A 15,382-nucleotide genomic window follows, 5' to 3' on the forward strand; every position below is an offset into this window, starting at 1 on the left:
TCAATTTTCCTGCAACTTAGACTTAGGATGGTCCAATATACACAGGCTGCCAATTTAAATCGCCATCCTGAATTCTGATGTCATAAAGGCTTGCCCAGCAAGCCAAGTTCATCATCTTGAATATCCATTTTGGACTGTGATGTCATATAGGTTGACCCAATATCCTAGGTCAGCCATACATAGCCATCTTGGATTCTGACACCATAAAACTTTTCCTGAATTTTACACTGAAAAAATAATGAACGATTTTGGATTTCCCACCAGTTTATACTCCACTTCTTCTGCGATGTCAAAGGGGTGGGGGAGAATCCCTTTAGTGTAATTGGGTCAATTTACCACCATTTTTGAGTATCCTGGCATTTTTTGAATTTACTGCAATTTTATCCATAGAGCTACTGCTTTATGTCAGAGAGGTGGAGTAAATTTGGCTCTGTAGCATACTGGCAACGATGATATCAGAAGGGGAGGTAGAACCTGGCAACAATAGAGGATGGTCCAGAACTGTTGCAGCCACACTACTCTCACTGTCTGTTGAAACAGAAGGTAGGTCATCTTCTGAACTAACCTTTGTTCTCGTGTATGCACTGCTTGTTGGACAGTTCTCTCACCTGAGCAAAAAGCCGTGTGTCGTCTGACTGTGCCTCACAGATAGTCTAGTGTTATATGAAGATGATATCTGTTCTTTCGGACATGTCTGAAGGAAAATATACCATTGGTGACCATGCAGCTCTCTTAGAATGAAATGATAATTAAATCAAGGCACTAAGCTGTCGAGAGGCGTTGATATACATCAACGGGGACAGTTGAAAATGTGTGCCCGACCGGCACTCGAACCCGGTATCTCCTGCTTACATGGCAGACACTGTATCCATCTGCGCCATTGCACGTTCCCCGTGACACCCACATTGGCAACTTAATGTCCACACACTACATTCGTAGTGCCCCTGCCCACTACACTCATTACTCGTCGCAGACAATCTTACTGAGTCCCGTAAGAGTTCGGACAATGCGTGTGCATCCAGCACAGAGGAAGGAGGTCAATGGCCGGTTAGCCTTAACTACAAATGTAGTGTGTGGACATTAAGTTGGGAATGTGGGTCACACAGGCAGCGTGCAGGGGAAAAATCCCTGCAGTCGCACTATCCTCTGTGCCCTCGGTGGCCCAGATGGATAGAGTGTCTGCCATGTAAGCAGGAGATCCCGGGTTCGAGTGCCGGTCGGGGCATACATTTTCAACTGCCCCCGTTGATGTATATCAACGCCTGTCGACAGCTTAGGGTCTTGATTTAATTATTATTTCAGGCTAATGTTAAGCTGACCTACACTTAATGACACAAAGGATGTACGGAGAGGATGAATTAAACAACCACAGATTATTATCTGTCAGTTCCAGGCAATTTTCTTCCCAGTGATAAATGACCCTACACTGAGAATACAACATGCAGGAAGACAGAAAATTAAACTATGGTGGTTCTTTGGCTATCATTTCCACTAATTAATTTGCCTAAATTCCCATGTGCCCTGGTACTATGTAGAATGATCCTTCTTTACATTTACATGTTCTACATTTCTCCTTCATCACGAGCAGACGTCACGCTAGGCAGAACTTGAGGAGCAGCGTGAGCGGTCGTTTGACGCCGCTGAGGTAGGAGAACAAAAGAAGGAAGAAGAGAATCGTTGACCTGTAAGTACAATGCACTGAGAATGTCTACAGATGTATGATGATGCACTTGAGATATGATTGACAGAATTTCTGATGTTGAGCGGTGATTGGTGGAAAAAATTCTATGAGGGTAAATGAGGTTTTAGGTACTCAGTACAATGTTTTGTCTAATGTGATGTACGCCAGGGTCTTACAAGGGAAATTTGTCAATGTGTCATTACTGAATTCAATGGGACAGCTGATTACAAAAACACAATGGGGGATCACCAAAGTCACTGTCACCAACGCAGAATTGGGAATGCGTAATGTGTGTGTTTAACAACTTCCCTTTCAAGGCCGGAAATGAGGACATACGTACGATTTTAGCAGCTTACAGAATAATGTGTGAAATCACCAACAAGAAATGGCAAAAGAAAAATATTTCAATGTGGTTAATGGGTGCGAGTCGTGCTGATGTTATAATTAGTTGCACACATACCCGATATGCGAGTGGTGAACAAGTCAATTTGGCTCAAAATCGGTTAGAAAGCTACTCCAATATCACAGACCTCAAGTCACGTAAATGATGGTCACTCTCGTTTTAAGCAGGGACATAGGATAAACACAAAGTTATTCGAGACGTATAGGCATGTGGACGTAAGTCCACTTATGCCTTCAAGTACAGACAAAGATTCATCGGGTTTATCAACTTGTGCTACCTATTACTTACATAAAGTTCAAAATCGTACAACAGCTGACGGCCAATATACATCTCGCAATTATACTGAAACTCCCGCGACAACCAATGATTGAAAAATACTCAAATAAGAATTCGGACAAAACATTTGTGCCACATGATCAGCATCTGTTTTTGCAACAATATCGTCATCTGGAAATGTATTTAAAAAAAAACACTGAGTGGATCAGAGGAAACACATGTTTTATTCAGAAACAAGTGTTTTTCACTACTGATTAACATTTGTGCCACATGATCAGCATCTGTTTTATGCAACAATATCGTCATCTGGAAATGTATTTAAAAAAAAAACACTGAGTGGATCAGAGGAAACACATGTTTTATTCAGAAACAAGTGTTTTTCACTGCTGATTAACTTCTGCTGTTTTATTTATAAACAAAATTTTACATTAATAATTATGCATTTTTATTGCACTTCTGAAATCGAAATAAATTACTTACTTTCCCAAAATAATATCATTAAGTTGACATCCTTCTTATTGGACTCAAGTCCGCAGCCTCTTCTCATAGCTTTGCACGGCCTTCTCTACCTTTTCGTTCGACACAGATTCAATTTCTTGAGGAATGATAATTTTGAGGTTATCTATTGAGTGGGGCTTTTTCACACATACAATTGATTTCTTCAGACTGACCCACAGAAAGAAGTCAGAAACCGATACATTGGGACAGCATCCAGGTCAAGAAACATCGCCGAAACACGAAATGACATTTCCAGTAAACAGTTCTCGAAACGATTCCATGGATACTCTCGCCGTGTGAGCTGTGTCACTATCCTATTAGAACCACATTTATGTCACGTTCATGTGACTTTTCAATTGACGACGCAAGGAACTCTTTACCTTTTACACGAAGCGCACTAACGCCATATCGAGTAACTAAAGTTTCCCGTCTTCAAAAAAGTAAAGACCAACGATCCCTATCTTGGAGACACTGCACATCACTGTTACTTTCGAGCTGTGGGGAGGTTTCTGGTATTGTTCACATTGGTTCTGATGCCCTGTGACGACAGTTGTATACATTAACGTGCCCATCAAAATGGAAATGGGTTTTGTCTCTCATCATTATTAGAGTGTCTGCGTCTCCTGTAAAAGTGCTGTCCATTATGCCGTAAATTTTTTGGGGTGGAACTAAATTCCTTTGATTTATCTTATGGATGATTCTTATTTTCCATGGCTGAAATTTGAGATCGTTATGTAACATGCTTGAGGGGAATGGAAGTGTTACAGCCTGTCGCCAAGAAGACTGTTTCGGATTTGCAAGAACCACCCCTCTCACTCAGTTTATGTTTTCCGGCGTTACAGCTGAATGGGGAAGACCAGGTCTTTCCATTTTTTTTTCTTTTTTCCATCACAGATACAGTACTTCCAAATGCCTCAAACTAACAGTACGCTGTTTCAATCTCGGACTGCACATCAACGTTCGACATTAAAATTTCCGCGTGAAAGCCGTTGAACCGTGAATCTCTATCTATAAATAATTACATCTGTAAAAAAAACTGCTCGACAACGAACACGTGATGCTCTACGTTTCAACGCTTCGTACTGACTGAATCTGCGTTGTCGAGGCCGTCCCCCATACGTCGCCCAAGGTCAGTACCCCCATACTCCACTGAATACTAGCAGCTTAAAGAACATACGTTTCCTTCGTTCAATCTTACATAATGCCTCTCATACAATAGATGTCACAAGTATTTTGCAACCAGACATCAAATTATTTCCTCTCCAAAGCATGAGGCTTACACTCCCATAGTGCTCAGATCAAATTATTTCCTCTCCAAAGCATGAGGCTTACACTCCCATAGTGCTCAGAGCCATGAGGCTTACATGTACTTGGATAGCGGGGCACCAAACCCATTACATCACCAAACGTGAGAATTCAGATGCACGGGATTTCTTCAAATACTTACGAGACTAATACAGGGTGTCCGAAAAGACTATCCCTGATTACATAAATTGGTAACTCAGGCTAGAAGTAAGATACAAATATGAAACTTGTGTCGAATTGTTTACACGGGGATGTATTTGTTTTTTGAGTCTGTTTAATTGTCTTCTATCTTCCGGGTTGCGTGTTTTGAGCCATCGGCGTCTAGCTGCGTTTTTGAGGTACTTGAGATCTTGTATAAGTGGTGGCAGAGTGTGAACGTTTGTTTCAGGAAATATGTTTGTTGTAGATGCTTTCTTATAGGCTGTTTTAATTTTGTCTGTTAGAGAGCCGATGGCTTCTTCTATTTTTTGAGTAGTTGTTAGGTCTAGTGTGGGACGAATGTTATTATTTAGCCATCTCTGGAATTGGTCCCAATTTATTGTGGTTCTGTGTCGTGGGTGAGGCGGTTCTATTGCGTTACCGGTGTGGCCGATTACAGGTAGATGGTCGGAGGTGAGATCTTGAAAGGTTCGGAGATGCAGGTCGGGATTGAGGTTCTTGGTTATGCAGATACCTAGGACGTCCGGTTGGTGGCGGTGATTGAATGGTATGTGGGTAATATCTTCAGGAGCGGAAATTGCAGCCTTCAGTCGTCCTTGTAGGTTATATAGTGTGTTTCCGCGTGCATTGTTACGTCGGGCATTCCACGTGGTGTTTCTTGCATTTAAGTCGCTGGCCAGTATGATTTTGTTGTTGTTATCAAATATTTGTAGCAAGTCGTTTTCTTTGAATATTGCTCTGGGGCTGAGGTATGCAGCCACCAGGGTTATTTTTCCTTGTACTGGTTCTATTTTTACTATTGTGGCTTCTAATGATGTCATTTGTGGTGTAATTTCAGGATTGTGTCGTATATGTGAGCGAATGAAGATGGCCGTTCCGCATCCCTGCCGGTTGGTTCGGTCTGTTCGGTGGCATACCATATTCCTGAGTTTAAAAGATTGTGTTGGACGTAAATGTGTTTCAGTAACAAATAGTATGTCGATCTTGTTTTCTTCTACGAATTCATTTAATAGGTCTTTTTCGTTGTGTAATCCTGAGGCGTTAAAGACAAAAAATCGTAGGTTTTGTTTCCTGGTAGGTCTAATTTCCATTGTCGGTACCAAAGAATTTCATTACTCCACCGACAATTGCCATTATTTTTGATAGTATGTCTGGTGCAGTCATAAATTGCTGAAATGTGGTGGTGATGATTGATATGATGTTCGTCCACTGTGTGTTTTGCCAGAAGTTTTTAATACGGTTCAGGAAGTCGAGGAAGGAAGCAGGTCCAGTTGTTTGGTTTGAGGTTGAATTTGGTGCCTGTTGTGTCTGGGTACTTGAGGGTGATTCCTGATTTGTCTGGAGATTTGCCCATGTTTTGCGTCCTCTGCGGCTGGCTTCAGCTGGAGTTGGCATTGGTGTGTTCTTTATGGCTGGTTGAATTTTTGCTACTGCTGGAGTGGTGGTTCTTGATCGTTGGGCTTGGTAAATGCGTATTGCTTTCTGGAATTCTTCGCAGTCGCGAAAGGACGCGGGGTGGCCATCTTGTTTGCAGTTTACACAGTGTGATGCAGCATTTACTGGTAGGCTGCATTCTCTTGCTCTATGAACGCCACCGCAGCGGACGCAGCGAGTCGGCATAGAACAATAGTTTGCAGTGTGAAAGAAACCCTGACACTTTTTACATTGTGGTGGACCGTCTTTATTTTGATAAGATTCAATTGTCTCCTTTGTGTCAAGGATGTAGCGGACGTGGTAAATGGCGTCGTTTTCTGGTTTTTTGTCAAGTGTTACGCAGAAGACATCCATGGGTCTTAATTGTTTTGTATTATTGTCTCTTTTCTTGTATTGGTGAACGTTTCTTGGCTTGAAGTTGAGGTATCGTAAGTCTTTGTCTACTTCTGCTTCTGTGACTGTTTCTGGTAAACCTTTTATCACTACTTTTAGGTGTCTTTCACTTTGCGGTTGATGAGTAAAATTGCAAATGTTGTGGTGATGAAAGACGTCGAGTGCTGTCCGTTGGTCTTTCATTGAGTCAAAGTGATATTTGATAGTGTCTCCTTTATAGATAGCCTGTATTGGTCCTTCCATGTGCTTTTTAAATGCTGCGTTGAGCGTTAGGTAGTGGCCTTTGTATTGGATAGTAATGGGCGGGATCCTTGGTTTCTTTGGGATGGCTTGAGGTGCGTTTGATGATGATGGAGTTGGTTGGGTTGCAGTTGCTGGATTTCTGGTACTATTGCTTCGTTGTGTTGGAGGTGAGAGAGGTTCAAATCGGTTTTCTGTTTGAATGGTGAATTGTTTGTGCGTTGCTGTGTCGTCTTCAGTGTTCTTCCGTTTTGCTGTTTTCCGTGGGGGAGGAGTTTGGAAATCCCCTTCCCCATCGTCTTGTTCCATCTCTTCTTGCTCAGATGACTCATTTCTGTGAAATGTTGTCATCGTCGTATGTTTGATTTGTGTCTTCATTGGTCGAGTTTTGCTCTGTGTCCTGTCGTGGTGCGCCGTGATTGGTTGGTTGGTTTTGGCGGGAAGTCGCCATGTTGTTGTCTTGTGCCTGTTGTAGCTTCTGGATTTGTTGTCTGAGTGCATGTTCGACATCTGTTTCCTGTGTGTTGGTGGTGTTTGGCTCAGCTCAGCCCTATTGCTAGTTCTTTGCCTGGAAGGCCGCGGACGTACAGCTCGCGGGGGGCCGGCCTGCTCTCGGTCGGGCCCCTGCGTCTGAGGCTCTGGGTCTTCATCGTTCTCTTCGCTATCCATCCTATCCCAGCTATTCTGGGGAGGCTCTCCTGAGTCCTATTTCGCTCTGTCAACCTATCGACACGACAATTCCGCAATACATTCACAACGGTGCGACGTAAAAACGCCGCCCCTTTGTGACCGTCACACAGCTTGCGCTCCTCGGCGCCCGATCACGCTCTCCTGACATAACCCCATTAGACTTCTTTTTATGGGGTTATGTCAAGGACGAGGTCTACCGAACACGTGTACCAGATCTTGAAACCCTGCGGCAACGGATGACCACAGTCGTTGAATCGATCCCTCCAGTGATGTTGGCTAATGTGTGGACGGAAATTGAATATCGCCTAGATGTGCTACGTGCTACCAAGGGTGCTCATGTGGAAGTTTATTGATCTGTGAAAAATACTTTGATAGTTTGTAAATAATTAGACACCAGTTTCATATTTGTATCTTACTTCTAGCCTGAGTTATCAATTTATGTAATCAGGGAAAGACTTTTCGAACACCCTGTATTGGTGACTTCACAAGCTTCAATAAATTACAAATTTCGTCATTTTTCAGTACTATTTAAATGTAGTATTGTAAAGGTAGACACTAATGATGCATAAGTATTACACACAAGCCGTTTTAGAGGCAGGGATGGCGGATATCGCTGAAACAATCGGTTTTCGGATATATAGTTTTTTTACGCCAGTTTAACCTGGTTGTTAAAACTGCTCGAAGTAACTAGTTTCTGTAATTACCGATTTTCAGTATTCTGTTCCCATTATTTCCTGTAATAAACGGAGAAATCGAACAAAGAAAACTAGTAAGTGGTTGAAGACTAGAAAGAATTTACCAGTACCCTCGTATTGATTATAATTACTTGAAACTCGGTTCCAAAATCATGCTGTAACCAGGGATCATATCAGTATTTGGCCATTATGAATAGTCAGTGCTAAAGGGTGAAAACTGAGGTTGAAGGAATCTATTGTTCCTGTTAATTTGTCCGTTTTCAAGGGTTACAAGCAGATAAAGGCATATTATGTAGACAAAGGCATCAGATCAGCTTCTTTTTATTGTTCATTATGAATGAATAGTTAAGTTTTAAATTTATTATTGTTATCATAATTTCCTTCCTCTTCATTGTTTCACAGAAATGGTAGACAAATATTTTTTTTTTTTACAGCAAATGATGCGCGGTAATTCACTGTTACGTCACTTCGTTGAAATATCCCCAGACTAGGATTGGTGCCATTCTGCAGCACAACGATGTCCGGCCACGACAGCGAGAAACTACCATATAGACCAGGTGGGGGCAACTACAGAAAATATTTCAAAATAACTCAAATTTTTAGTATAATAATTACTTCTCTTTTAATAAAAGTTTATTTAAAAATGAAAAATTTTAGCACCGTTGCTATGGCCAATTAACATTTCGTTTTTTTACCCGGATATTTAGTAAACAATAAAAAAACCATGCTATAACCGAGACCAAACAAATACCGAAAAACCGGTTACTCAGGACCAAAATACCAGTAACAGTTTTAACCGGTGGATTTTCCTCATACCTAATTAACAGGTCGACACAGCAACACAACTTCAGATAAAGGACTACGAGGTTCAAGACTAAGCAAGGTCTAATTACAATAAAGGTTAATATCACACATCATATACCTTATAAGTAAGCATCGCCTTTAAATAGCACGAGCCGAAAAATTTAAACAAAATAGCTTACTTACAAAACAAGTTCTAGCTGCAACCTACATCTGGTTAAGAAAGAATTGATTTTATTTTAAGGTCTTTATTTTAACGTTCTTCTTTTCTTTATTATTTCGAACAGTGGCTAGCCTTATTTTGACCAAAATGCATAGAAAGTGTCTGAATAGTACAGTGTCAGCAGGTGGTTATAAAGGTCGATCCCTGGTCAGTCCCAGAACTTTTATCCACCTCTGGCAACATATGTCAAGATGAAAAAAGGCGAGTGCATTCTGATTTGGTGCCCATTATGACCTCTACGTCTCCCTATAACTGACAGGGTAATCCCGCTTAAAGGTCAAAAGAAGGCAACGCCATACCAAATCCTACAGGATCGTGCCTCGTAATGCACTGAGGTATGCAAACGAACTTTGGAGTCAATGACAGCTTTATTGTATATACCCCACAAGCCACTGTAGAGATGTCGGTCCTGGACATACTGGACATACGAGGGTAATCCCAAAAGTAAGGTCTCCTATTTTTCTTTAAGAACATAGACCTGTTTATTTCTACAATGGTTTACATCAGTTTGCAGCTTGAACATTTAGCTATTTTTCGACATAATCTTCATTTTGATCGATAAATTTTTGTAGACGCTGTGGCAGTTTTTGTAGGTCCATGTCATACCAGCTCGCCGCCATGCTGTTCAGAAAGTTATGAACTTCTTCTTTCACCTCGTCGTCGGAGCTGAATCGCTTTCCGGGCAAATGTTCTTTTAACTTAGGGAACAGGCGATAGTCACTGGGCGCGAAGTCAGGGCTATAGGGTGGGTGGTGATTACGTTCCACTGAAACTGTTGCAGGAGAGCAACGGTTTGCCGAGCGATGTGTGGGCGAGCGTTGTCGTGGAGGTTGTTTACGCCCTTGCTCAACATTCCTCTTCTCCAGTTCTGAATTGCCCGTTTGGGTTTTTTCAGAGTCTCACAGTACCTGTCAGCGGTAATTGTGGTCCCAGTGGGCACGAAGTCGACCAACAATACCCCTTTCCGATCCCAAAAAACGGTTGTCATGACTTTACCGGCAACCTGTGTTTATTTCAATTTCCGCGACTTTGGCGAAGAAGGATGCCGCCACTGGCGTAATTGTTGCTTGTTCTCAGGTGTAAAGTGGTATGCCCAGGTTTCGCCACCCGTGACAATTGAGTCCAGAAAGTTGTCCTGTTCGGCTGCAAGGCGATGAAGAAATGCGCGGAAAGCATCAACTCGTTGCCGCATGTGGTCCTTAGTCAGCATGCGTGGCACCCATCTTGTGCAACCTTCCGGTAATTCAATGTTTCTGTTAAAATTTTGTGAGCGGTGCTTCGGGAAACCTCAGGAACCAACGTGCAGAGATCATCCAGGGACAAAGCGCCTCAGCGTGGCGTGCGCATGTTTACACACAACGCGTGAAGCACTCTTCGTAACAGTGGGCCAACTGCCACACTAACAGAGTTATGTACTTATAAAAAAACAGGAGACCTTACTTTTGGGATTACCCTCGTATTTGTCTGCTGGATACACACATTATATAGATTTAACGGCATACACCATTCCTAGCAGGCTGGATATTCGCAACAGAGCATATATATGGATATACAGGGTGATCAAAAAGTCAGCATAAATTTGAAAACTGAGTAAATCACGGAATAATGTAGATAGAGATGTACAAATTGACACACATGCTTGGAATGACATGGTGTTTTATTAGAACCAAAATAATACAAACGTTCAAAAAATGTCCAACAGATGGCGCTTCATCTGAACAGAATAGCAGTAATTAGCATAACAACGCAAAGATGATGTTCTTTACAGGAAATGCTCAATATGTCCACCATCATTCCTCAACAATAGCTGTAGTCAAGGAATAATGTTGTGAACAGCACTATAAAGCATGTCCGGAGTTATGGTGAGGCATTGGCGTCGGATGTCTTTCAGCATCCCTAGAGACGTCGGTCGATCACGATACACTTGCGACTTCAGGTAACCCCAAAGCCAATAATCGCTGGTCTGGGGACCTGGCAGGCCAAGCATGACGAAAGTGGCGGCTGAACACACGATCATCACCAAACGACGCGCGCAAGAGATCTTTCACGTGTCTAGCAATATGGGGTGGTTCTAATAAAACCCCATGTCATTCCAAGCACGTGTGTCAATTTTTTTTACCTCTCTATCTACATTATTCCGTGGTTTATTTAGTCTTCAAATTTATACTGACTTTTTGATCAGCCAGCACACTTGTGTCGGTGGATAATTACAACACGAACCCATTTCTCAGTCCCAACCGTTCGTGTACCGCTAACCTCAGTTTCTTCCTCTTCTAACTCTTCCACTTGTCGAGGTACCAAAAGATCTTCTGTGGAATCCACCTCCTTCATTTCAAATTTGATTTTCCCTGCCGACAAAGACCAAAAGTTTTAGTTCGTTATTGTACGTCGTCCACAATGTGCAAAAGAACAAGAAACGAAAATCACAGTATCAAAAAAAAAAAAAAAAAAAAAAAAATGTATAAAATTCTGCAGTTATTGGCTTGATCGAAATTGATTATTACTGAAAAGCAATGTGTAAAGGAAAACTGTCTAAAACTTTTTGCGAATACGTACTAAAAGAGCTTAAATTGGAGATTACACATTACAGATTATCTTACACGCTTAATATCAGAAACATTTGCTCTCTGAGTAATTGACTCTAATACTTTCCACTCATTGTTTATTAATCCCATTCCGTATGTTACGACAAGCTTTGGAAATTCTACTTTTACAACAGCTTTTTTCACTGCAAAGGAACTAACTATGATGCTATGGGGACTATACAGGCTGTCCCAAAGTCTAGGGTAAAATTTATAGAGACAGTATAGCATCCTACACAGTGGAATTTTGAGACAAGGAGCCAATGACCAAAACGGTATACTTGAGACGGTATGAAGTTTTGGACTTGTAACGGTTTCTTCAAGAGTGGCGATCAATTTAGATGCGGTACAAGTATCTTAAGTCCTTCCAACAAAATCCAGTCGTATAACAACACAACATGCACCTAAAATTGTGTGTGCTTTCAGTTTCGCCTCGTAATCTTCCCGTCGTAAATTTAATCGATGCAACAGATTCATGCGTCTCACAAGCAGTGCTGTAATCGAACTCACTAGCTTATAGTCATTGGAAATTAGGAAGAGTCTTTTGAAAATATTTGTCTTCCTACTAGCTTACATAGACGTGCAACGTGTACGGTAAAAGATACATGCAATAAGAAGCTTTTGGACTGTGGCGCTACACAAGAACGCTAAACTTACGGTATGTTGATGATTTTTGCTTTTTGTTCGTCTAATTACAATTGCTATTTTAAATTTTGTTTTTGAGATTTCCAGCACTAGAAACTGAACACTTGTTTTGACGCTATGTTGTACCAAAACGTAGCATCAAAACAAGTGTTAAAAAAAAAGCACAAAAAATGGAACAGAAACACAACATATAGAATAACATTCACGGAACCCGCCACTGAAGATTCCTTGCAGCGGATAAAGGCGAAACGCGTGTGGCACGAAAGCTGTTTCATTAAGTTGTAATTAGACGGTCCAAAAGTAAAAGTTATCAACATACGTTAATATTACACGCACCTGAGGACGACAGTACTTCAGAAGTTGAAGACGACGTTATACTTAAGTTTGCTAGATAGAGTGACTTGGTGCCTGGATCGAATTTTTCCCGAAGGGTGCTTGTCTCACAAAAAAAGAAACAACTGCCACAGTGATGTTGGAACGGTGCCTTGAAAAACAAGAGACAACAGTCTGTGATGTATCTACGGTGGGACCATTATATGTAACAATAACTTGCAGAAACGCTTTTTAGTATTTGGCGTAGTAGGATGTAATTCCCGCAAGTTGTGGTCCACTGCTCGTGGTCTAGTGGCTGGTTAGTGTTGCTGCCTCTACAGCGTGAAGTCCTGGAACCGATTTCCGTCCTGGTCAGGATTTTCTTCACTCGGGAGCTGGGTGTTTCTGTTGTCCTAATTATTTAATCTAATCTTCACCGTTGAGAAATCCGCTGAAATGGCGTCGAATAGAAAGACTTGCACCAGGCAGCCATCCCAGAGGTGTCGCCTGGCCAATAATGTTATTTCCAGAAAGTCGAACAAATGCACAGAGAAGATTTTCACAACCGGCGTCATCGTTTTTGGAACATGTTGTCCTGAAAATAATTTCCAAGCTTTAGTTTGCCAAAGTTCTTGACAAAGAATTATTCACAGAGTAGACACTGAGGAAATGGTGTTGGAACGCTTGGGAGAAGATGTATCAAAAACACCCATCAACTTAATTGTGAAGTTCACACATCGAAGAATACAGTGTGGAGAGTGCTGTTGTACCAGCACGTACACCACTACCATAAACAACGTGTGTAAGCAACAGGACCAGATAACTACAGACCAGAGAACACTGCTATCAATGGATTACATTGCTATACATGCACTGACACTGGTACTTGTCACTTGGACTTGTTGCTCATAGCTCAAGGTGTTTTCTACACAGTGTAACTTGCTTATATCAATAAATATTAAATCTCCGACTATGAATTCCTTATCTCACAGCAATCAGTTTAGGATTGTCTACTGTAGTAACTATTTTGTGACATCCAATATACGTAGTACATTTGAGGGCGGCGGCTAAAAGTGAATCTTGAATTTGTTAGCCGTGTTTCTCGCGCGAGCATGGCAACTAATTTTGTGGTCAGCCAGAAAGCGAAGGGAGACATACTGACCTTAGTTTCCAGTCTGCACTGCCACATTCTGGTCCAGCTCACTGAAAGAAAAGTTTCTATCCTCTCATTTCTATGCGGTATCATGACTATGATTTTAAATAAAAGTACACTACTGGTCATTAAAATTGCTACACCAAGAAGAAATGCAGATGATAAACGGGTATTCATTGGACAAATATAATAGAATTGATATGTGATTACATTTTCACGCAATTTTGGAAATCAGTACCCAGAACAACCACCTCTGGCCGTAATAACGGCCTTGATACGCCTGGGCATTGAGTCAAAGAGAGCTTGGATGGCGTGTACATGCAGCTTCAACACGATACCACAGTTCATTAAGAGTAGTGACTGGCGTATTGTGACTAGCCAGTTGCTCGGCCACTGTTGACCAAACGTTTTCAATTGGTGAGAGATCTGGAGAATGTGCTGGCCAGGACAGCAGTCGAACATTTTCTGTATCCAGAAAGGCCCGTACAGGACCTGCAACATGCGGTCGTGCATTATCCTGCTGCAACGTAGGATTTCGCAGGGATAGAATGAAGGGTAGAGCCACGGGTCTTAACACATCTGAAATGTAGCGTCCATTGTTCAAAGTGCCGTCAATGCGAACAAGAGGTGACCGAGACGTGTAACCAATGGCACCCCATACCACCACGCCGTGTGATACGCCAGTATGGCGATGACGAATACACGCTTCCAATGTGCGTTCACCGCGATGTCGCCAAACACAGATGCGAACATCATGATGATGTAAACAGAACCTGGATTCATCCGAAAAAATGACATTTTGCCATTCGTGCACCCAGGTTCGTCGTTGAGTACACCATCGCAGGCGTTCCTGTCTGTGGTGCAGCGTCAAGGGTAACTGCAGCCATGGTGTCCGAGCTGATAGTCCATGCTGCTGCAAACGTCGTCGAACTGTTCGTGCAGATGGTTGTTGTCTTGAAAACGTCCCCACCTGTTGACTCAGGGATAGAGACGTGGCTGCACGGCCCGTTACAGTCATGCGGATAAGATGCCTGTCATCTCGACTGCTAGTGATAGGAGGCCGTTGGGATCCAGCACGGCGTTCCGTATTACCCTCCTGAACCCACCGATTCCATATTCTGCTAACAGTCATTGGATCTCGACCAACGCGAGCAGCAATGTCGCGATACGATAAACCACAATCGCGATAGGCTACAATCAGACCTTTATCAAAGTCGGGAACGTGATGGTACGCATTTCTGCTCCTTAAATGAGGCATCACAACAACGTTTCACCAGACAATGTCGATCAACTGCTGTTTGTGTATGAGAAATCGGTTGGAAACTTTCCTTATGTCAGCACGTTGTAGGTGTCGCCACCGGCGTCAACCTTGTGTGAATGCTCTGAAAAGCTGATCATTTGTATATCACAGCATCTTCTTCCTGTCGGTTCAATTTCTCGTCTGTAGCACGTCATCTTCGTGGTGTAACAATTTTAATGGCCAGTAGTGTATAAAGTTCCAATCAAAATTGTATTGCGTAAAGTTTCTAACATACAATACTTGTAAATTCACTATTGGCAATTGAAAGCAAATCTTTCTATTCTAACAGCACATTTAGCAGTTCAGTGGCGACCTCTAAGGTACGTTCCTACCAGATTGTCTTTCTCCCCGACTAAAATTACTGAAATGAAAGTTTTCAGTAAATGTCAAAATTAAAACTCGCCATGAACGTGGAAATAAAGTCACCACTTGCCATGTCGAATTGTAATTCACACGGACGGCACATTATCAGTTAATTTGGCGAATTCTAAGCGATCCAGGACGCTGTACAATCCTCGCGAGTTCACTATCCGTTTTTACCGCAAAATACGCACTTTGTCACAGCACGGCACTGATGTCATCCGAGGCAGAG

The 15,382-nt window shown here is 42.1% G+C and overlaps 1 protein-coding gene across 1 annotated transcript in view; it reads right to left on the reverse strand.

The window, feature by feature from the left end:
- LOC124545642 (coiled-coil domain-containing protein 96-like) overlaps nucleotides 1–15,382 on the reverse strand; it is a 183,339-nt gene that overhangs the window by 101,525 nt on the left and 66,432 nt on the right. Inside the window, exon 4 of the mRNA XM_047124588.1 lies at nucleotides 11,055–11,146. Coding sequence (XP_046980544.1) covers nucleotides 11,055–11,146 — 92 coding nt within the window. The remainder of the gene's footprint in view (nucleotides 1–11,054; nucleotides 11,147–15,382) is intronic.

The sequence above is a fragment of the Schistocerca americana genome, chromosome 8 (genome assembly GCF_021461395.2).
Source record: "Schistocerca americana isolate TAMUIC-IGC-003095 chromosome 8, iqSchAmer2.1, whole genome shotgun sequence".
In the NCBI taxonomy this organism is placed as follows: domain Eukaryota; kingdom Metazoa; phylum Arthropoda; class Insecta; order Orthoptera; family Acrididae; genus Schistocerca; species Schistocerca americana.